The sequence below is a fragment of the Micrasema longulum genome, unplaced genomic scaffold (assembly GCF_059751315.1).
Source record: "Micrasema longulum isolate JH-2025_06_02 unplaced genomic scaffold, ASM5975131v1 h1tg000087l, whole genome shotgun sequence".
Taxonomy (NCBI): domain Eukaryota; kingdom Metazoa; phylum Arthropoda; class Insecta; order Trichoptera; family Brachycentridae; genus Micrasema; species Micrasema longulum.
This window is the reverse complement of record NW_028277293.1, coordinates 660,390-685,137: the sequence shown is the minus strand read 5'-3', so window position 1 is coordinate 685,137 and position 24,748 is coordinate 660,390. Positions and strand designations below refer to the sequence as shown.

The 24,748-nt window shown below is 33.8% G+C and overlaps 1 protein-coding gene across 1 annotated transcript; it reads right to left on the bottom strand.

The window, feature by feature from the left end:
- Positions 1-348: 348 nt before the first annotated feature.
- LOC148284804 (uncharacterized) lies at positions 349-24,369 on the bottom strand. The gene is made up of 6 exons (XM_088234363.1): positions 24,318-24,369; positions 23,787-24,036; positions 20,574-20,884; positions 18,158-18,341; positions 11,404-11,542; positions 349-423 (listed from the first exon to the last, which is right to left on the bottom strand). Exons 1-6 carry the CDS (start codon positions 24,367-24,369, stop codon positions 349-351), a joined length of 1,011 nt encoding a protein of 336 aa, XP_088090489.1.
- Positions 24,370-24,748: the final 379 nt, after the last annotated feature.

Sequence of the window (24,748 nt, the reverse complement as noted above, 5' to 3'; positions counted from 1 at the left end):
AAAGAAAAAAAAACACATTGTTAGAGTCAGTTATAACGTGTGTTAATTATTATAAATAAAATAAATAATTGTTGTTTCGTTTACGAATTTGTTTAAACAACTCCTTTAATTTACAGTTATACGTCGACCATTTTTAAGGTAAATACCACATTGTCAGGACTTACACCAACTTAAAATTACAAATTGAAAGAGAGAATGACAGAGAGACTGATTCTCGGACCAAGCAGTTTTCTCATAAGTCGCTTGAAGAAATATGGAACGTGTTATGCCTGGAATAAGATTAAAAGATAGAAAAAGAAACTATTGGATCTGCGTCTAAAACCAAAGTATGCGATGTGGTGGAAAGGATTAGATGGCTGAAGTAGAAATGGACAGGCCATGGCGCTCGAATGTCTGATGAGATGGACCGGGGAACATGATGGCCTAAGGACGCCTACCGATGAGACGATCGGATGATATTCGGAGGTTTGCCGGAGGTCAATGGACGAGGATGGCGCAGAACCGGGAGGAGTGGAGGAGACAGGGAGAGACTTATGGCCTACAGCGGACCTACATAAGCTGGTTATGATGATAATAAGTAGATTATATATGTATATTTTAGGATAATTTATAAAGCGCCATTTTTGTGAAAATCATCTCAAGGGCGCTGTACACTAAATAAATATCCCAGCACGTCTTGCAGCTACAGAGCGCATGGACGGTTGGGATTCTAGTTCCTCGTCTCCAATTATGTCTTGCAACTACAGAGCGCATGGACAGTAAGAAATTTAGCCCCTATTTACATTTTTTAATTATTTTTTTATTTGACAGTGAAGTTTAAAGTTTAAGTGATATTTAAAAATGAAATAAAAAGTAAATTTACAGTAATAGAAGTTAGAAAACAACAAGTCTTGCAGCTACTGAGCGCATGGACGGTTGAAATTCTAGACCCCATTTACTAAATTTAGATATTTGATAGTTGATAACATTTACAAAATATGATAAATATAATATGACAGCTAACATCACAAAAAGTCCTGTAGCTTCAAAACGCATTGACAAGTGGAATTTTAACAACATAAGAATGATTTTAAAAAGTTAACAATAAAAATAATTAAAAAAACACAATTTTAAAACATCGATCAAAGAACTAGTAAGTATGGCAATTAAGTGAACATCTAACAGCACAAAAAGTAAATGATAAAAAACTAAACAAAGACAGCATTCCTTAACTTATTATTAAGGTTAACAAGATGATAGACGCTACTCGAACTCGAAGATTACTGACGAAAAGGTAGTAACATCGAAACTGGTCGTCGTATAACTGTAAATTATTATTTCAAATATTAAATGTGTTATTTACATTAAACATACATTAGTTGATTACAGAGACACAGTTTATAGTGACACAACCAGGGATTAAAGTGGTTTAAATATAATATGACTAAGTACGTATTTAGTTTGTTTAAAATAACTTTAAAAAATAATTCAATGTGCCAATCGGTTTTAGAATATGACTTTTTAAAATCACGTCAAATAACAAGTAGATACCTTAAATGCATAATCTGCTAATATATTGAGAAAATCAGATGATGGGCCTAGGGGAAAAGTAGCACGGAGGACCGTTTTTTTTTCAAGGAATATTTAAATAAAATATTTTCCCAATAATAGATTGTGCTCGAGATTACAAAAAAGGTTTTTCTATTTTTATTTTTTACTTTCAAAAAACGTTTAAATTTGGTCCTTTTATAATCATAATAATGAAAGAGCCACATGAAATATTGAAGGGGACAAGGAGGTGATATATGTAAATGATACACGACGTATGTATTTTTTTTGTATGTAACTATTTTTTACTAGTTGTGAGATATTGCACTTTTAAACATAGAACCTCCCCCAAATTGAAAATTCCAATAAAATCGCAAATTGAAATGATAAAATATCAGTTTTTGTTTTTGTCAACAAAGATTATTTGATGCCATCTCATTTTTCCAAAATTTGTAGTTACCGACTTATGCCAGAAACCCAAGGAAAAACTCATTATTTTAACGGAACGCATTAAAACACACAACATAAAAAAATGAACAAAAAAATAGTCCCATAAGTTCGGAATAAGAATTTGTGATCTTTTTATAAAAAATATTTTACCAAGGTATGTTCTAGATTTTAGATGCATTAAAAGCCAAAGCAACAGATCTGATACTTTATGTTTATTCTAATACCTTTTTTACAATGATTCAAATATGGCACTCTGTAGGTTATCCAATAATGGGCTATTTGAACTTGTAAACAAAACAATATTCTTAACTACATTGCAGCAATAAATTAAATTCACTTCAGGTTGCGTTAGAAATCAATAAAGTAACAGTAAAAAGGCTACTCTTTAGCAGCGAAAACTTAAAATGGAAATTTTTATCTAAATTTTAAGCAACAGAGAGGGAAAACATTTTTGAGAAGGGAATATGGAAGTCTAGGCATTTACAGGGCTTATGACATGTCACTGGCTGGTTTATGTGGTCACTTTACACACTGTGTAACATTCACCATTCTGCCTAAGTTTAAACATCTACATTTGCTGAACTTTTTCATCTGTTGACTTTTGTGAAGTAAATTTAGATCTAAATAGCTCCCTAGGGAGGAAATCTAGCCAGTCTGCAAACATTTGAACATACTCAAAACATTATTGAATTAGACATTTTTGTGTTTGGAATACGGCGCATCCGCTCCGTCATGATTTGTCAGAATCTGACAGCAATATGATTACTGGAGATGATTTATGGACAGTATTGCTACGGCAAAGATACGAATCCGTAGTCATAAGTCGTACTATTAAGATTATTTGGTTTAGCAACCAAACCGGCTTCTTTATTATCATAATTCTTCATGCAACTTCTCCTCTACTTGGTAAGATTTAAAATATTTAGTAGACATAAGTTTCTTTTAAGCCTTGATAAAATAACATTTGTGTTCCGAAACAGGTCAGCATTAAAAAAGTATTTTTAGTGATTTTACACGAACTTAATATTATTTAACCAGGAAAATCACCAATCAAGTGCTTCAAAAATTAATTTAATGGTTTATGTTTATTTAAGGCGTTGGTTTTACGAAACATTGGTTTTAATGATATATCCTTATTTGTAAGCATAAAAATGTAGCCTTGAAAATACCACATAGAGATTTTTTAAAATTAATATTTTTTTAATCACTCTTCATCTTTCTACCTAATTATTATATGTAAACATTATTTTTTTGTACACTCTCAATACTAAGCATACTAAACTATAGTCACTCTAAATTAAACCGCAAATATTGAAAGTGGAAAAGCGAGTATATTTATTAGGTAAAGTTGATATAATGATAATGGACAAAAAAAATTAGCACCCTATGTCAAACTTTTTATGTAACGAACATTTTATTTCGGAACAAAACTCTGCCTGTGTTTGGATGAATGAAAAATATATTTTTTTAGAGTAATTGTTGATGCATTCGTCTATCACGCTTGAGATCCACATTTCGATTCCAAGCAGTGTCAATGTGAAATATTTATTTGAAAGGTGGTTTTACACTGTAACATTTCAATATTTCGGGACTGGTACTTGGAGCGTAAGATTGATCTGCTCACATTCACGTAATAGATAATCGAGATAGGTACGCTGCATTTGGTGTTATATTGCGGCGTCCTATGCACCACTGGACGTAAATAGAGGATGGTGATTCATTTGTCATTGATTTGAACAACAGAAAAGTAAGCACACATCCTAAAAATTTAAGGCGATTTATGACATGGCATAACTATTATTTATTTATTTGTAAATAAATTTGTAACTTTATTACTGTTAATTGCGCTTTTGTACAATAAATCTGTTTTTTTGCTTCTATACTTAATGTAGGTACATTTAACATGTACTTACAAACAAAACTATTGCTATCTTGAAAAAAAAAATATCTTTGTTAACTCTTGTGTGGCGATTGTATACAAGACTTTATATATCTGTTTTAATTATTTAAATTATGAAGTTGTTACAACAACAACAAACCATCACGCCGTTTCGCCGTAGGGGTAGGCAGAGAGGATAGAACGCCATATCACTCTATCTTTGCATACAGACATCGCTTCCTCTACATTCATACATTTTCTCATGTACGCACGCCGAGTATTCCTACTCTTGACATGTCCATCTTCAAGTATTTGATGGACTTGATCGTGCCATGTCTTTCTCGTTCTTCCTCGTTTTCTGCATCCATCAACATTCGCATCGTAGATCCCTTGAGCCGTTCTTTTGCTCTCCATTCGCTCTACATGTCCAAACTAACGCAGCACCCCTTTCTTGATTCTGTCGATAATGCATGTGCACAGTTTACGGATCTCGACATTTGTGCACCTATCATACATCGTTTTACCACACATTCGCCTGAGGGATAGCCTTTCATCATTATTTTTTTCTATTCAATACTTCGCTCTCAAACATTATAGTTGGCACTAGAACTTTATTGTGAACTGCTAGTTTAGCCCCCTGCGATAAACATTTGTTTGCCAAAGTAGATTTCAGTGCACCGTTCACCCTGTTCCCGGCACTCACCCTCCTTTTAATATCTTTCTCGGTCTTTCCATCCTTGGTAAACATACTTCCCAGATACACAAATTCTTCCAACTGATTCAGAATATCTCCGTTTACACTGATCTCACATTTAGTTATATTTTCATCCCTTTCAAAAACCATCATTTTCGATTTATTAACATCCATACACTCATACACTCGTAAGCAAATCGCCTTTCTTGCATACATCATAGATTGTATTTTTTTTAAATCTTTAAATGGAGATTTTGACGTCGAATTTGGAAAGTAAAATTTGTACAAATATGCTGGAATTTAATTTTTCAAATATTAATCATTACTATGCGAAGAATAATTATACGAATGAAACTGATACCACAATAAATCTGTTTTACTGTTTAAGAAAAAGCACGAAAATAGAACTTATGACAAATAAACAGAGATGTTGTTCTGTGGCCGGTGTTTATGTTAAAGAGACAAAAAAGAAGAAATTCGTTCAATCTGTCGGTTATTGGCAGTAGGCGACAGTGCACGTTAGTTATATGATCGGCGTATTTTTTTGCTACAATAGGCCTAAATTATGGAAAAGGGATTATATAATAAAATTAAAATAAAAGTGTAAAAAAAACTACAAACTATTGCATTTATTAATTTCACATGGTAAAACCGATAATTCAGTCACTCATTATTCCCTTTCTGCTACGTAGGTACATAAGGCACCGCATTGGTACGCTAACCGCAGTGTACCTTGATCATTTTTGTTTTATGATGGTAAGATGCTCAGACTTACGCTTCAGGCGCCAGTCAAGAGACTATAACATATTATAGTGTAAAAATACATTTTAAAATACTAAATGTTATATTTGTATATAATCACTTACCGACTTTTCTGCCTATCGGTTTTGAGACGTACCTGTAGCTCAATTACAAATAACTATCGACGTGCTAATAAGCGACGTGATAACAATTTCTCACCACGGTTGTTTATCGTATTTGCGATGATAATACAACATCCGTGAACACCTATTATTAAATGTCAAAATATTTACGTTTCGCTGCGTATAATCCAGCTGCGCAATCACATATTTGAATTTCACCGGTGTAAATATGGAAAACATTTCAAAACTGCTACTTTTTTTTTCCATGCTATTTATTGCATTTAGCTGGCGGCGACGGTTAGCAAGCCAAATGTCAAGAAAAGCCGTCGCCTTAGTAATTGTTTTTTAATTTTTACTTTTTGTATTAGATACTCCTTACTATTTTGCAAATGCCATAAATTGTATTATTTTTTATATCAAACGCTGATTTTTTGCCAGTAAACTGTATTTAATTGCGAGGAAAACAAAAACAAACCGACACGAGCGTTGACTTAGAGATTACACACGCGTTGACTTATGACCGCGAAAACCTTAGCATGTTCATTGTGATCGCTCAAATGCTTGGCATGTTTTTAAGCAAGTCGGTAATTATTTGTGATTGAGCTACTGCCTCTTCGCCAGGATACCAATTAGTACACGGTAAGTGGTATATAAATATTTAATAAAATATTTGACCAAAAGTTAATGCTTTGAATATTAGTAATATTTCGAAATAAATATTTAATGTTGACACGTTGGGAATCGAACTCGACAACCTTTGTGTCTATGATTTAAAGCAAACAGGCGGCTTTTCGATGAAAATCACAAAATGGATTAAAGATTAAGTAACGTTCTATAAAAAAAATGGAACTATTTGATGTTAAGTAAAAAGTAGTACAAAAGTTTAGTACGATAAACGACAACGTTTTTTCAGTTTTTTAAACAATAACACAGTACCTAGAGATTCAAGATCAAAAACGCAGTGCACCGATGACACATTTACTGTTTTGAAATATTTGCCTAATGTTGATAAATACTTTAAAGTGTCATATCTCAAAACACGACTTTTGCAAATAGTGGTCTTTTTGGTTATGAGGGCAGTATTGACTCAGTATCAAAACTTGATATTCGACGAAATAGTTTATTTGTTCCAATTAAATATAGTCGCTAAAGCACCCCATGAACTTTTGTTAAATGAGCTATAATTCAAGTGGATGCAATTGTATGTACTAATATTGATTTAGATAATTCATATGTTTACACATTTTTTTTACTCAGACTTGCGATAGTAATAATAATCGGGTTGTGGTCCCGTGGCTAGTGTTGCGGAATCGCGGATCAGAGGTCCAAGGTTCGAAGCCCACTCTACCTCAACTTGATTTCCATTTTCTACAACTCGTTGAAAATGGTCATCAAAATTTGAAAAAAAATGAAAAAATATTTAGGTAAATTATAAGAACGCTAATATTTATTTTTTTACTTAAAAAAAATTAAATTAAAACACACATATTATAATACCTTAGTAAAATAAATTATAAGTACAGTCCGGTTATTAACATTTAGTTAAAATGATTAAAATTTGAATAAAAATACTGCTACTTTAGATTCAAATTATAAAAGGATCTATTTTTCAACAAAATTATTGTATATTTTTCATTGTTAAATGCAGATACATTGTGTTTATTTTTGTGTAATATTTTAAGGTTGTGAAAAAGAAAATATAAATTTGCAAAATTTTACAAACTAACATCGAAATTTCCATGCAATTAATTAAAATAAGTTTCAATTCGTATCTATGTACATAATGTATAATCGGAAAACATCACGTAGGTACTACGAATACCGATAAAATATATGCAATTGATTTAGAATAATTGATTGCATTTTCGAAATCAATATGGATATTGAGGAGAAATGTTTCCATGTATAACTTCAAAAAAGAAACAATACAAAAATATGCCACTAGAAAAACGCGACATGTTTGGCATTGATAGTTGTGACTTCAAGATTCGTGACGATGTTCTACTAAAAATTGAATAGTTTGAAACAAAGTTGATAATGAACATGAATCGTGACGTATTAGAGGTGTGGCCAATGCAATGACCGTAACATCAAAATTACAAATTGAAAAATATTTTTTACGCTACTAATAAGTACTTCGCAAAAAATTTTTTTTTTACTGGACAGTATTCCATAGACTCTTTTTACTGAAAAAATGTTTAAAAAAGGTATATTTCCCTCTTATATTAATTTGACGCCTTTCTTAATTTTATGTATTAATTATTAAATAAACTATTTTTAAAAAACTTGCCTGTTTTCATTAAATTTATAAATAACTGATAGGTACCATAATAATGGATATTAGAAGAGTTTGCATGATTATCGCACAGTTTATCGCTTTTTACATAAATAGTAAATACAATATAATAAAAACTAAGGCAAATATAACACAAATTGAAATGCATTTATAGAACGCAATCAGAGTGAAAAAAACAATAATAATATCAAATACTAAAGTATCAACAAAAACACAATATAATAATTATTTTGAGTTCATTCAAAATTTTTCAGTTGGGTAACAGCTAATAGCCGGTCATAAGTCACAAATCTAGTATATAAAATTTCCTATTCAAAATGTTCGCCAATCTCCGTTGCATTCGTAACTCATTCTACATGTAAATGTATCTACATATAAACATTTCAGATACAATATAATACGAATCCAAGGAGTATACCTACTTTGTTTTTTATATTGACTTCAAATCCTTACCACGTGGATTTTCATTTAAAAATGTTAACTGATTCCGTGGCCTAATTCTGTTACTAATTCGTTTCGTAAATTCGTTCGTATCGTATAAGAGGGAACGAGAACGAAATATAATTTTAAGTGCGTTAGAGTGAGATGGTTATGTGACGAACGAACGAACTAACGAAACATAATTGTGACAGATAAAGCCTGTGGTAGGATTGTTAAAACAGTAATCTTTCCGAATCGGTTTATAGCAGCTACTAGGTTGTTGTTTCCTCAAGTGCAGAAAATTAATTTGCCCAAAATAATTTACACAAGAAAACGACAATTTAAAGAAATGAGTATCTAAATAATATATGATAATATCGAGACTTAACGGACTGAATGCATTGTCATTAAAACGAGTTCCGAAATAATCGAATTTAAAGCTTTTTTATTCTTTCAACGCATTATTCGTCCTTATCTTATTTATTGTTTCAGCATTTACTTTGTGGAAAAACATATTGAATTTATTAAAAATGAAACACTGTGTAATTTTTACCATACAAGAGTTTAATATATTATAACACAACTAGTTTCGGGTATTTCAGTCAGAATACCTGAAACTAGTTGTGTTGTAATTCTGACTGAAATACCTAAAACTAGTTGTGTTATATATATAAATCTTACGTGGTAAAAATTATAAAGTGTTTCATTTGAAATATATTCATTATTTCTCTCATAATTTTCTTTTCCTTTTTAAAAAAAAAAGGTTTGAAAGAGTAATTTCTTGTCTAGGTATGGCATAAAATTTGAAATAAACATCTTGCACCTATATTTATAATATATAAAGACTGTTGACTTAATGCATTATATCAGTATGGCCTCGATATTATCAACTCACTCTTTGATGCGCCTGAACTACTGAGCTCAATAAAATTAAATATCCCAACTAGAAACCTCAAACAAAACTTACTCTTTCATGCCGATAACCATGGAACTAACTATGGTTTTCATTCCCCTATGCCCAGAATTCTAAAGCCTGTTAACAAACATACCAGTCTTGATTTCTTTGATAACAAGTTGTCTTCTTTCAAACGAACACTGAATCAAATTCAATTATAAACACCTCTCTACTCCTCCACTATGTACCGTTGTGTCTTTCTACTTTCCTTTATAATAATTTTCTATGCATAAATATGTCCTTAAAAATACCCACTAGGCGTATATATAAATAAATATACACTTTTCCATACTGTGAAAATCTATGCAAATCAGATAACACTTCAAAATAATATAGGTACATACTTATAATACCTCCTTTTTCACACAAAATAATAAAAGCAATGCAAGTATAATTATACTATGAATATAAACAATATGTAATAAATTTAATATTACCTATGTCATGATTTTCGCGACGTTTTTTAAGGTGAATACCAACTTACTTGAGGTTTTCTTATGTGTATTTAAATATAACGCAATAATACGCCTATAAAGATACCTTGAAAGCGCAATTCAAACATAAAAATTATATAAACCTACATTCGATTTTCTACTGGAACAAACGGAAAAATCTTTTAGAGTAAAATAAAAAAAAAACACGTAATATTTATTTGGAGAATTCTTAAGATAAATTTAAGAAAACTGTGGCGTTTTCATTTGAAAATAAAGGTACTGAAAAACAATAACTATTTAACATATTAAAATAAAATAAAATCACTTTGTTTTTATGTACCACTTATATTTTTATAATTTGACAACTAGTTTCGGCAATACTGATACGAGTATATGACTTTGTGTACCTCGGCTCGCTTATCTCCAACAACGGCAGTTGCAGACCAGAGATTGGTCGCAGGATTCAAATGGCCAAAGAAGCATTAAACCGTTCGAAGAAGATTTGGCGAGATCGAGAGAGAGAAAAAAGCGGTTGATGGAAGCCCTGGTATTCTCCGTTTTCCCATATGGGGCTGAAACGTGGACAATGCGTGCCTACGACAGGAAGAGGATCGATGCATTCGAGATGTGGTGTTGGAGAAGGCTGCTGCGAGTGCCTTGGACAGCCAGAAGGACGAATGCATCGATACTGGAAGAGCTCCATATTACAACTCGTCTGTCAGTGGTGTGTTTAAGAAGGATACTGTCTTTCTTTGGACATATTGCTAGACGTGAGCCAGACAACCTAGAAAAGGCAATAATGCCTGGCCGAGTTAAGGGTAGGAGAAGCCGGGGTAGAATACCATATAGATGGACTAACCACATAAAGGTGGCCACGGGGCTAAAATTTGATGAGTCAGTACGTCGGGCTGAGGACAGACTAGAGAGGAACAGACTAATCAGAAGTGTTCATGGTGATCACGATTCTCAGCATTGAGGGACCGACTTGGAAGAAAAAGAAGATAACTATTATTAGAACAAAATTAATCATTATAATAGTCCATTTATAAGACAATAAAAAGAAGGAGCGTTTCTAATTTCCTAGCGAGTGCGTCGCGGCTATTCGTAATTGGATTTTTGTTAGACCATTTTCATTTCATTAAATCACTTATTTTAAACGTCATTTGTATCATAAATTAAACATACCAGAGTACATTTTTAGCATGTTTTTGAGTCATTTTCTTTAATTTTTATCAAAATGCCTTTGTGGATCAGAAAATATTTTTACTACACATTTTTGCTGAAAAATTTAAATAAAACAAAACATGAATTGGGAAAAAAAACATGTGTATAAAATAAATCAATAGCGAAAGCAGAACTAAAATAAATCATAACAGCTATAAAATAATAGTATATATTTAATACCTATTAAAATGATTGTTTCAAAACAAGTATGCAAGTCAAAACTGAAATATTTTCCCTTCCGGGCAGTGGAGTGTGAGTTTTAATAATATCGCATCATTATACGAGCATATTCAAAGTTATGATGAAACACCAAACAAAATTATTCGAAACACTACCAATATTCAAACAAAACAATAATCTCGCTCATTTGGGGCTATTTGGAACATTAATCTAATTAATTTTCTGTTTATTCAAAAACTTTGAGTATTATTTCCATCTAAATGTTTTTATTTACATTACGCGGAAAATCTTCTAGATATTCCATTATATATTTATTGCCAATAAATCGCTTAAAATTAAGAATAATTAAATGCTTACATGATATTCAGTAATTTACAAGTTTTTTTTAGTAGTTTTGCTGTAACTGTTAGGTATGCAAATATGGAGCACGTGAATGGGGGATTAGTTCTAAGACAATAGGGTCGCTAGGGAGGATACTTGCCCCTGTCCCGAAGATCCGTGCGGAGTCTCCGCCCTGAAGCTGTCCCGCCCCATAGTGGGCCAGCCCGCCCTGGCCGTAAGGAGGCCCCACGCGGACCGACGCCTGGCAACTTCCGCTGTAGTTTTGGGGGATCCACGGGCTGAAACAATACAAGAGTTTTAATTTGTTGCAAACATCGTTCATAGGCCTATTTCACAGTAACAAAAATCCGCAAGTCACGACAAAATAACATAGGTAGATTATATTGTAATTCGTTGTGATTGTAGAACGACGGATGTGCGAAAAATGTGACATTATATTTTATTTGTATTAAAAGGGTTAAATAAAGGCTTCATATTCCAGGTTTGAAAAAATAAATTATATTTAACTACTTAAGTTTAATATAGGTACCTAAGTTTTTTTTTTATTTTTTATAAAATACATAAGAGGTAAAACAGAGTATTCAAAAAATAAAGGATAATTACATAGCAATGAAATACATATTAATAGTAAAAATAGTAAACAAAAAATCCCACAAAGGCATGGCCTGTTCGTAGGTATACAAGAAAATGTCAATAAATTTTTGCTCTTATCATAAATAGACAGTTATAATATGTTTGTGTTACATGAGAAAGAGAAAATAAAATGTTCTGTAAAAGATCATAAGGTATTTTTTTTTTAGTTATTAAAAAAGGAAAGAAAAAATATTTAATAAAACATAAAAATATTCCTTATTATTAAAGGGCAACAAAATATATCATAGAAAAAAAAAGTTCGTATTTTTGTACTTATTAAGTTGTGATATAAAGTGCAAAAAAAACCGCTCTCATGGAAAGTTCAAAAAAATCACATGCGTCGTTGTTCTACGATTATGACGAATATTTTTTTAATTTCATTTAGGTATTTATTTAATGCTGGAATAATTTCCACTCGATTTCCTTTTGCAGAATTTTCATCTAATATTAGCCCTCTGAATAAAGTTTATATAAATACAAAATTTCTATGTGTAAGCCGATAAAAAATATAACCCTCTGTGTGAAAGAAAAAAAGAACTCTGGACGAGGGCTTTCGACTCGATGGCTGCTCTCAGGTAAAAATCCTAACTAATGAAATCAAATGGAGATAAGTTGTCCCGTGTAGTGGTTGGCGTGCTCGCCTACCAATGTTGAGATCCTGGGTTCGATTCCTGGCAGGGTGAACGTGAAATATTGATAGTAAAGGTTTTATGAACTGCAATATTTAATTGTGCATGAAGCGTAAGACTCATCACTGAACAGATTATTTAATATATTGCCCTATGCACAACTGGTTGCGGAAGCGCGAATGATGATTTATCAAAAATCAATGATGAATCTACAGTCGCTTAAAATATTTCTATCATAGTAAAATTGTGATAAAATCAATTTAAATTTTTGATCTCTTAACCACCACGTGACCCAATTTAAATAACGAATCATGAATAGACATTGTAAAAATAACGCTACTATTTAATACTCCGGACCAATCAGTGAAATGTTTACAGTTCGATCGGCCAATCGGAGAGGTCCGCCATACCTGTGTTGAGCGCATAATAACGTAGGTAGATCGTTTATCTCGTCAGGTACGGTACCTGTAGACAGGTACATAAGGCTGTTTATATAGTTTGGTGTGTCTATGTATCTCCCGGCTGCTCATCCGAGTCAAGTATGGGCGGAGCCAAGACACACTTACAGAGAGTAAATTTATTGCTTTTTTACTAAATACGAATTAAGCCGAACGAAGATCGTTAATGCGGAGGACATTTGTTGGTGCTAATATTCATTGACTGGTTTTCAATTTCGTGTAGTCAAACAAAATTCTTATATTCTATCATCATGATCATTCTCCCTTTCGTGCCTAATGGTCAATAGGACGCAGTGGCGAATGGTGATTTTATTTACAGGTAAGCTATAAAAAAATATCATATATTTGTACCTACATAAGAGGTTCATAATATAATGTAAGTAATCTAAACTATAAATATATATTTTTCTGGGATTCTGTGTGATACAACAACTCTCATCCATGAAATCAACTCAAGCGATGTAACTTCGTGATATATAATATTACATAGATATATTATCCATTACTTTAGTATATAATTTATTAAAAATAAATCAAAAATACCACTATGAATTCAGTCGATATTAGGTATTCAATTGAAATGTCAACCGGCCGAATTGTTCTAGTAATTAATAGTGCTAAAAGCGGCCGCGTGGAGCCCCATATGTCCTGCAATATGACGCATGAAAGTAATTATAGTCTTATGTCAAAAGTACCATCTCAAAGAAAAATAGTCCTTAAAAAATAATGTTTGAAATACTGTTTTCCAAATCAAGAATCTTCAAATAATTAGAAATAATTGAAAATTAAAATTCGTTAGTTTTAATTCTAAAAAGTCACTTTTAAAAAATGCGATTTTTCGACAAATTTATGAATTAAACTGCCTGATACTTTTGTGGCGTTTAGTTTACCTATTAGATAATATTGTACATGTGTAAAAAATAAAGTATTTAATGTAATTTTTTTGTAAGAAATTATTTTCGCAACCCCTATGAATGAGGATATGAATCTACCAAATATGATCTATTATAGAATAGTGTTTATACCGAAAAAATAAAATAACGTTCAAAAAGTACGATATTTTTTTACCTTTCTAAAAATATATACCGACGCGGAAAAGGAAAAAGTTACCAAGCGACCTGTAGCAACTTTACAAAAGAGCCAATTAAAGTTTTTTCGTTTTTTTTCATTGAAAATAAAAATATCATGCACACGTTTTATTAAGACAATAAATAATGCTACATAATTTGAATAAAAAATAAATACGAGATTATTTCAACAAAAATCTTAAATTGGCTCTTCCGTAAAATTGCTATATGTCGCTTGGTAACTTTTTCCGTTTCAGCGTCGATATTATGACATGTGAGTACAGTGCGTTTGAATGTTTAATAAGCCCATGTCTCAGTTGCCTGTCGGTGAACCAAGTAAACATGCTATTTTTAATTGTGTAAGCGCGCACATTCGAATGATTCATGTAAAAACTTTTTGTTACGCACACATAAGGAAATGTTATCACACATTTTAATGCACTGTAGGTACTTGCCTATTAATCGTAACAATTAATTAAATAAAAGATCGTAAGCGCATTGAATTTTACATTTTCCGTTCTTCAAAAAAATATTTTTTTGTGTCGTAAATTGTAACTCTATTTTATCGAAGGTGCGACATGTTGTGGTGAAGGGAGGTTCGAATCTCGGACCTTAGAGTTCGCGACACCACTACGTGACCATAGCTCGCCACAAATGTAAATAAATTGTTAAAAAAAAACAATATGGTCATGGCATCAACTTACGTTGATTTGCGTATTTTTGTTACATTTATAAATGACCAATGAGCTCGTTGGTTCTCAAACTTACTTCACCTAGCGAGCACTTTAAGAACGAAAAAAATTCTAGAGCCTAAATCTAAATCTAAATCTGTTGCGCATATTAAAAACAGCTAATGCGATTAATTTATATTTTCTTAATTTCTCTTTTTTTTCTTTTTTTTTGCACCACAACAGGCCAGAAGGCCAATTACAGTAGTGAATTACCGCACAGAACACCCAGGCTTGAGAAAAATTACATTAAATTTTCGTGTTCTCACTGGGAATCGAACCCGGAATCTTCCGTCAAGCGTCTTAACCACTACACCACCATGCTATATCCTATTTCTTAGTTAAAAAACATTTATTTTTTTTAAAAACAAAGTATTTCTAGCCTTATCTAACTCGTGTTAAAAATATCAATAATAATCCCTTTTTTTTTTGCAATAATCGCAACCTATTAACTTTTGTGATGTCACACTAGTCGACATAGGACACAAGGCTTAATATATCTCTCTTATTTTTTAAAATTATGAATTCGTATTTTTTGTAATCTTCAAATGGACATTTTCACACCCGATTTGTAAAGTAAAATTTGTATAACTTTGCTAAATGTTGATGCAAAAAATATTTATCCTTGCTATGCGAAGAATTAATGTCCGCTAATTTAACAAAACATCTATACAGATGCTTTATACAAGAGAGCACGAATATAAAAGTCATAACAAGGAAGACAGAGATGCTGTTCTGCGGCCGGTGTTGTCTAAAACAGATTTAGTCTTCAGTCGGTTGATGGCAATAATGGGGGACGCACGCGCGTAGCATGAGCGTATTTGTGATTTTTAATTTAATTTGATATAAGAGAGTCAAATAATATGTTGATTCGCATCCATTGTGGAAAAGGAATTATAAAACAGCATGTCTCTATGTTTTTCATTTTTTTCAAATGTCTGAACTTTAGAATATTCCATCTTTTACTAGTGGTAACACGATGTTACATCACCGCGCGCAAAGGGATTATTTACCACAGTCTTTTAAGAGTTAAAAACGTTTTGACGTCGGTTCGGCAGTTTTCTACCAGAAATAACATTTGTTGCCTTGTACGTCTCTGTGGTACATGAAACCTTATTAATTATACAATTTCTGGGCTATCAAATAAATAGTTGGTTATTTTATACAGTAAACATTTTTCTTCTGTCAAACAACGAAGAAAGTTTTAGTTCTGCTTGTTAGGAAAATATCACGGTTTTTTTCAACATTTTTAAAGTAATAAAGGTTTATGAAATAATGTAATGTAAAAATTTTTTTTTTTGCTTATAATACAAATATGTAGCAAAAAAAAAACTTTTAAATGTGTAATTTTGAATTCCCGCAAAACGGTCATTCCATTGGCCGCGCCCCTAATATGTCACGATTCATGTTTATTTGTTCCTGCCATTGGACTTAGTGTAAAACAATTTCATGAATCTTGACGTCACAACAACCAAGGCCAAACATGTCGCATTTTTCTACTAACATATTTTTATTGAATTTCTTTTTACATTTATGTATAAAAACATTTCTCCACAATATTCGTTTTGATTTTAAAAATCCAATTAATTATTCTAAATCCATTTCATATATTTTTATCGGTAATTGTAGTATGTGATATTTCCCCATTCTTTCTAAAAAACTGTTTTTATTCAAATTAAAACAAAGCATTTCAAACCTTATCTAACGTAAAGGATAAATCTGATGAACTTCAACAAGTTTGTTAGTATCATTAAGTTTAGGAAAAACTTGTTAGAACTTCATCGCTACAAACAAGGCTCATGAGCTCAGAATGCCGTGATAAATTGAGCTAAAACAGGGTAGCAAAAATAACGAAATTAATTTCAGTTTGAAATATCAACAAAACTTAAATTTTCGCCTTCTTAAAAAATCAGCTATAATCCCCCTAGGCTGCCTTAATGTCCTCCAATTTTCTTCTCTGGGCCATCTACCGTCCCCCTGAAGGCCTTCAGCGCCCACAAGGGGGCGTTATCTCCCACGTTATATTTTATGTGGTAAAAATAGACGTTATTCTATTAAAAATAAACCTGATGCAGCGAAGTTAGTAAAAAATATCTAAATATGTTTAATTTTTCACAATTAATAATACCTACACTGGATTTAACTCCCTGGGGAGCTGTTAACATTAAAATATTACAACAGAGATGAAGAACATTTTAGAGAAGGTGATATAGAAGTCTAGGCATCTACAGGGCTTATGACCTGTCAATGGCTGGTTTAAGTGGCCACTTTACACACTGTGTAACATTCACCATTCTGCCCATATTTGAACATCTGTATTCCTTCAATTCTTTCATCTGTTGATGTTTGTGAAGTTAAAGAGCTGAAACCTTTATTTATGCGGGTGAGTTTTATCTAATTGAATTATTTCACCTACATACTAGGCAACGCATGAAAATTTTATTTTTTCAATTTCTATACTTCTTCATGGACCAGGTGGATTTATCAACAATATTTTGAGTTTGTCCAAATTTTTGTAGACAAGGACTGGATTCAACTCCCTGGGGAGCTGTTAACATTAACATATTACAACAGAGATGAAGAACGTTTTAGAGAAGGTAATATAGAAGTCTAGGCATTTTGATGTCATGTCAAATTAATCTTAGAGAATTATATAATCAAATTACTCACTTCGTGCTGTAGTTGTTAGCGCGTTAGGCCCCCATGTACGAGTTCCATTGAGAATCAATGTAAAAAAAAGTTTTTTTCGAAAAACTAAAATTTCGTAGTCAATTGATCTAGAATGAATCCGTGGTATACCTTAATTTATTTGTTTTAATATAATTCACGTTCTTTATACCTACTGCAGATCCTTCCAAGAGCATTAGCCACGTTTTGCTGAATTTTGAAGATTAGTAATTAAACAAGCAGTTTTCTTTTAAGTGTGGTCCCTAGACGCGCCAATCGTGGTCTTTATTTTGAGAACTCGCTGTTTCGCCTGCTGAGAACTTTAAATTTATGTTGACTAAATTCGGGAATCGTCAAAAAATGAGTTAAGCGCGCCAAAAGGATTGTGAGGTGATTGTTATCCTTGGAAAAAGGCCTGCGTAAAGGGAAGAAACAAAACGAAACCTTCGTTAAGAGGATTTGCATAGAGAAAGACTAACATATTATTAAGTAGGTATCATAATGTTATGACCGTGATTTGAACCATTATTGCTGACTTGGGTTTTGATCTTCCTCGTTTTTCCCTTCCATCTCATACCATGTGTACCACCTTAACTAATTTTTAAGTTCATTTTTGAGATTTTTACAAAATTAGATCTGCAACTTTCATTATAACATGTATTTTTTACTGTTTACGATGCGACATGAGCTAAAAAAATATATACCGCTTACCTGGAGTCATATCTTGGATAAGGCGACGAGTATGGGTTTGGAGAGCCGAAGAGAGGAATATGTTGAGGCATGTGGTGATAACCTTCGTAAAGCTTAGAGAAGCCAGTCGCAGTTCTGTAGGGCCTCTTCATGCGGCGTCTTCTGCGATAGTTTCCGTTTTCAAACATGTCACCATAATGGGGGTCTGAAACAAATAAACGTGTGAGACATGAGTTTGTTACATTAAAATACCCATCGTCGTCTTTCTACCCGAATGCCTAGGACATTAATCCACGTTTTTGGCATTTGTAAATAAATTATTGATTTTTTCAATATTTGAGTTTAAAAAAAGGACTACAAAAATGATATTTTTTTATGCAGGCAAAACTCGAACAGATTGCGTGCAGAAGAAGAACACCAAAATAGTAGTGATATGTTGGCCTGAGGACGTCGCAAGATAAAGTAGACAGGTACGGTCATATCCAAAGAATGTATACGACCAGACTCCCTTATATTGCATGACATAATCAGCCTCGTGGGACTTATGGAAACTTCCCAAAGGATGGAAGGACAGCTAAGAATCCAATTTAGAGGAGGTGCGAACCTCTAGAGCAGCGGTTTTTAAAAAGCGTTCTACGGAACCGTGGGGTTTCATGGAAGGGTCACAGGGGTTCCGAGAGTTATAGCCGTACTGTCATTAGAACTGTAAAAAAATCATTCTTCACATTAAATTCGTGCAGTAAAGATTTTTTTGGAAGATTTAGTTGCAGCAATCTGTAAAATGAAGTCTAAGAGCAGGCTAAGAAATCAGCAGTTATCTCTGGATGCCAGACAGAGGGACACCGTTCGGGGCAATGAGCGTATGCTAGTGGGAAGCAGTCAGAATACATAAGACATACATCAGACCCAGATTGATTTACGGAATCGAAGCGAGAGCAGATACCGTTGGAACGAAATGTCTCCTTCGAACTTCAGAAATTAAAATGTCGCGAATTATCGTAGGTCGAGCCTTCAGACATAGGATAACTAACGATGAGATTCGCAGAACCTGCAACATGTTTTATTTATATATTTAATTATTATTAACGTACAATATTACATTTTTATTATTTTTTATTTCCAGGACTCACCAAGCCAATTAATATGGCTTGTCGGTAAAGATCCTATACATTAAAACATATGATAACACTACATAGTTGTATAATAATAATTACTACTAACTTAAATATAAGGAGCGAAAAAAAAGTACGTATTTCGAAAAATGTAAAAAAAAACAAAAAAATAAGTAAATGATATCGTATTTAAATTTATTTCAACAGAGAGGGAAAAAGTTTTCGAGAAGGGAATATGGAAGTCTAGGCATTTACAGGGCTTATGAACGGTCATTGGCTGGTTTAAGTGGCCACTTTACACACTGTGTAACATTCACCATTCTGCCCATGTTTGACTTTTGTGAAGTAAAAGAGCTGAAACCTTTATCACGTGGGTGAGATTCATCCGGCTGAACCAAATCACCTACTAGGCAACGCCTGAAAACAATTTTCCAAGTCTTCAGTCTGGCCAGTCTGCCAGTCTGCAGGCATTTGGACATAATCAAACATTGTTGAATTACTACCTGGTAAAAGAAGAAGTATAAAAATTGGAAAATTGTTTTCAGGCGTTGCCTAGTAGGTGATTTGGTTCAGCCGGATGAATCTCACCCACGTGATAAAGGTTTCAGCTCTTTTACTTCACAAAAGTCAACAGATGGAAGAGTTGAGGAAATGTGGATGTTCAAACATGGGCAGAATGGTGAATGTTACACAGTGTGTAAAGTGGCCACTTAAACCAGCCAATGACAGGTCATAAGCCCTGTAAATGCCTAGACTTCCATATTCCCTTCTCGAAAACGTTTTCCCTCTCTGTTGAAATAAATTTAAATACGAACAACTCCCTAGGGAGGAAATCCAGCCAGTCTGCAGGCATTTGGACATAATCAAACATTGTTAAATGATATCGTTATTATAAGAAAAATAATTAATACAAAACCGTAGAGAACATTGTGAAATGAACTAGGCAGAAAAGACAATTCTGAGGAGACTATGTTGAGAGGATGGATCAGCGAGGATTCCTAAGATTGTGATACACAAAACCCCAGAGGAACGTCGACCACCAGGACGACCACCAAAAAGGTGGAGGGAAAATTGCCTATCTGCATCACAGGACAAAGACAGTTTTGATAGGATATTACAAAAAAGGTTATTTCTTATTGTACCTTTTCACAACAAACTAATCTTTTAAAAATCAGTTTATTCTCATTAGTATGTTTGTAGTGTGTATAAGCGTGATTTGATGGCAACTTATTTTTTATATGTAACTCAAAATCAGTTTTTTTGTTACGACTCTATTTTACCATATGGATTTGGAATGTGATATTGTATGAACAAAGAATTCTCACCTAGAGTCCAGAAATTCCCCTTTTTCTCTGCGCCTCCATCTCTCGGTTGCTTCACGAAGCATTCGTTGAGAGAAAGGTTGTGTCGGATGGAGTTCTGCCAGCCTTTCTTGTTCTTCTCGAAGTAGGGGAAGCGGGCGGTGATGAATGAATATATCTCACTCAGCGTTGCCCTTTTCTGGTCGCTGTTCTGGATGGCCATGGCTATGAGCGCCACGTAGGAGTATGGCGGCTTGGCCTGACTGTTGGACGGCTGCGAAATGAGGTCGGTGTTGGATGGGGTCGGAGGGTTTGTGTTAGATGTCGATGATCCACTAAAAAAAAAACATTACATTCAAAATACATTATTTTTCATCATTTTTTTTCCGCACCTAATGGTGCATGGAAGCACTGCTTGCCGTCCGCAGCCAATCTTGATCATTTTTGTTGCATGAAGGTAAAATGATCAGTCTGATACCTCAGGAACTATAAAGTATTCTAGTTAAAAACACATTTTAAATGAATATATCATATTGCACACTGAGTAGAAAACTGTTGTAACTCAAAACTTATTGATTTTGAGTTATGAACACAGTCAGAACGTGAGTTCCGTTTTGCATATTTGACTAAAACAGCCGTAATTCTATCACAAATACCCGAGAAGTTATACCAATTACCTCACTTTTCTTAATTTAATTTGTTCATTGTATATTTTTATGTATTCTATATGTAATAAAAAATAATTACAATCTCATTTAATCCTGATGTACCTACTACGAATACATTTTTTTTAAATACTGCAAAACCTATCACTTTTTCTTAGAAGTATGATTTTAAGTAGAGTGAAACTGAAGTTTTGCTCTCTTGTAAAATCAGTAATTTTGAGTTACAATACGCTTCTACTCAGTGTGCGATGTCAACCACGTCGGGAATCGAACCCGAGACCTTTTGCATGGTATGCAAATGCGCTGATTATTACACCGCGAGCCTGAATGATTTTTGGTAGGGTAGGCTAAGGGTAGTACATCCCATGGGTTCTTGGAAAATGGAAGATGGCAGCTGCGAGCCTGAAATCAAAAGAAGAACTGGGATGGAAAAAAAGCAATGGCAAGTTTGGAAAAGATATGGAAGGACGGCAGTATACGAAAGCGACAAATATGAGATTGACCAGAGCTTGGGCAATTGGGCAATGAGAGCAAAAGAACACAACATAATATATGCCTTTGTGATGTAGTGCTGGAGGCGTATACTAGACGCATCAACGCCTCCATTCTTCGGGAACTGAAGCTGACTGACAGACTCTCGACCATATGCCTCAGAAGAGTTCTCCGATATTTTGAAGATTGCCTGGAGAAGCTTGTTGCGGCCGGCAGCGTAGAAGGAAGAAGAGGGCGAGGGAGGTCTCCCATGCGCTGGCCTGACCAGATAAGGACTGCAATAGGCTCTCATTTGTGACATCTCTAAGAAATGCGCGGTATCGAGACGAGTGGAGGACTAGTTTCGAGATGACCACAAACCACACTCTAAACTCACGCAACAATAATAACACCTACCCAAATAATTAATGACTGACTGAAACAAGATTTTCAGCCAAAACCTAAACCAAATTTCGGCTTCAGTTTTATTTACTACCGAAACCAAAAACCGCAACTGAAACTGATTTAAATAAACTAAATGCCTAAAATTCATCATCATCATTACCTTTTTGCAGCTAATGGTGCATAGGGCACTGTATTGGTACACCAATTGCAGCTTACCTTGATATTTTTTTGTAACATGAAGGTAATGATCAGTCTTACGCTTCAGGTACCAGTTTGTGTAAAAACACCCTTCTAAAGGACCGTGGTTCGAATCCCACTCTACCCCAACTTGATTCCCATTTTCTAATAGTGAGTTATTTACAACTCGTTGAATATGGCCCTCAAAATTAAATATTTGGGTAAATTATAAGAACGCAAGTATTTCTTTTACTATAAAAAAATAAATAAAATATTTCAACAATGTCGGGAATCGAACCCGGGATCTCTCGCATGGTGGGTAAACGCGCTGACCATTACACCTCGAGGCCGACCCCGAGGCTCAAAATTAGGCGTTTTTATTGTTGAATCTTATGAGTTCATTAAAATAAGTGTTAAATAAAGATATAAATTTAATGATCAAATGTATTTATTTTCATCGCCTTTTGTTCGTTGTTATTTCAAAAACATGTTTCATATGTTACAGTTCTGCAATTACGCTTAAGGAACTTTAACTTATTAACTATACAGAAATGACAAAAACATAAATATAAAAGATCTTAGCACTGCTAACTATAGTCAAGAAATCACAAATTCAGTTGTCCGAGCGTACTCCGACATATCGCGACCGCAGTTTTCGGCTTAGCCGAAATTCCGGCCAATTTTTATCCGAAACCGCGGCCGAAACCCGTACCATTGACACTGGCCTAAACCGAAACATCAGTTAGTCTCTACAGAATACATTATATTGTCTGTGAATTTGATTCAGTGATCGCATAAAAGATTGCGCAGACGTAGGAAGGCGGAGTGAAAACTATGTCGAATATTTTCATTTCACAGCGATTTCGATTGAATTTAACTCTTCTGATTTCATTCCCCATTTCACTGTGAGTTTGCCAAATTACATAAAATACTTTTGTCGGATATATTCTTTAAATATAAAATTATCTTGTTTCTATTTACTTTATTTTTTTAACTGTATATAAATATATGTATTTTTATTTTATTTGCAACTTCTAAGTGCCTAACATTTCTTAATTGTTAAATTGCTTTTATTTTGATACCGATAGTGTTGTTTTGTTGTTTTTTTCCCAAATAAAAATAAATAAATATTGTCATTATTCCTCATGACCATATTGCACACACGAATGGTAGCAAAAACTATGTTTACTTGAATCAAATTCCCTATTTTAATTATTCCTCATGACCATATTGCAAACAATGAATTATAGCAAAAACTGTGTTTACTTGTATTAAATTTAGTTTCAAAAGTATATGTCCATTATATGATATTGGTATTTTTGTAAATTTAATAACATCGATTTGGATTATTACTATCGTTTTTTAAACATTTTTAACTCCGACTATATTATTGACTACATCAATTAAATCAAGTCACAGTGAATGTATTGTTAGTAGGACTGCGTTTGACAATTTTAACACCGTGGGTTAGAAGAGGCAGCACTACTTTAATTTGATGAGAAAGGACATTCGAGCTGACCTGTTGGAGCTGTCGCGGTCATTGGGCTGGTGGTGCGGGTCGGCGCCGAGCGGCGCGAGCTGCCCGTCCGGGCACAGGCTCCTGCCCGCCACGAACGTGTCCCGCGTCAACAGCTGGCTCAGCTGCGAGTGCTGCAGGCTGAGCTGCGACGGGGGCGGGAGCGGGAGCGGGGGGAGCGTGGGCTGGTGGTGGAGGGACGCCGTGTCCAGGTCGTCCTTGTGCTGTTGGAGCGGAGAACGGTACGATAAACCTGCAAACCAACGAATTTCTTTATTTTTATTTAAAATCTTAAAATAATGAACACATAAACATATTCGGACGCGCACCCCCTCCCCCGTCAAGTTTCCGTGCAATAAGTCAAGAAAACTGTATTTTGAGTAAACTAAATTTAATATAAGTTACAATATCCAAATCTGTCGCAACAGAGAGGGAAAATATTTCTAAGAACGGAATATGCTACAAATTCATATCTAAATAACTCCCTAGAGAGGTAATCTAGTCTGTCCACAAACATTTCGACTTACTCTGCACATTGTTGAATTCGGAATGTATTAGCAAAAACAAAATGGATAAGGTTGGTCATGGTCCAGAACGCCTATAAAGGTCCCAAGGTACAACAGACAGGAGACAAGACTTTTCTCATCAACATAAAAGGAAAATGCAAATACGAGTACATCTCGACCCACATATTGAAACCTGCCTTCACTACTGTGATGGAGAAGTCCATCGATACCAAACCTACAGCAGTACCCACTTTGATCTCCTCCAGGAAGCAGACCAACCAACCAGACCCTCCTGCGGGAAGAAAGACGAGAACAGACAGATACCGACCATAAAAACAAAAATCTACTAATAAAAATGAGCAAACTATTTTTACCCGGATGCTAAAATAACCCTTATGAATATTCACATTATTGTAATTCCATTCTTGGTAATTGTTAAAAGTAGTATACAGTATACAA

Excerpts from the sequence above, each read along its gene's own strand:
- LOC148284804 (XM_088234363.1), bottom strand. The coding sequence starts at position 24,369 with ATGACCAACCTTATCCATTTTGTTTTTGCTAATACATTCCGAATTCAA. Across the intron at positions 11,543-18,157 it reads TATCCAAGATATGACTCCAG|CCCGTGGATCCCCCAAAACT; the intron begins GTAAGCGGTATA and ends GTATTGTTTCAG. Across the intron at positions 424-11,403 it reads CACGGATCTTCGGGACAGGG|GCCATCATGTTCCCCGGTCC; the intron begins GCAAGTATCCTC and ends AGGCGTCCTTAG.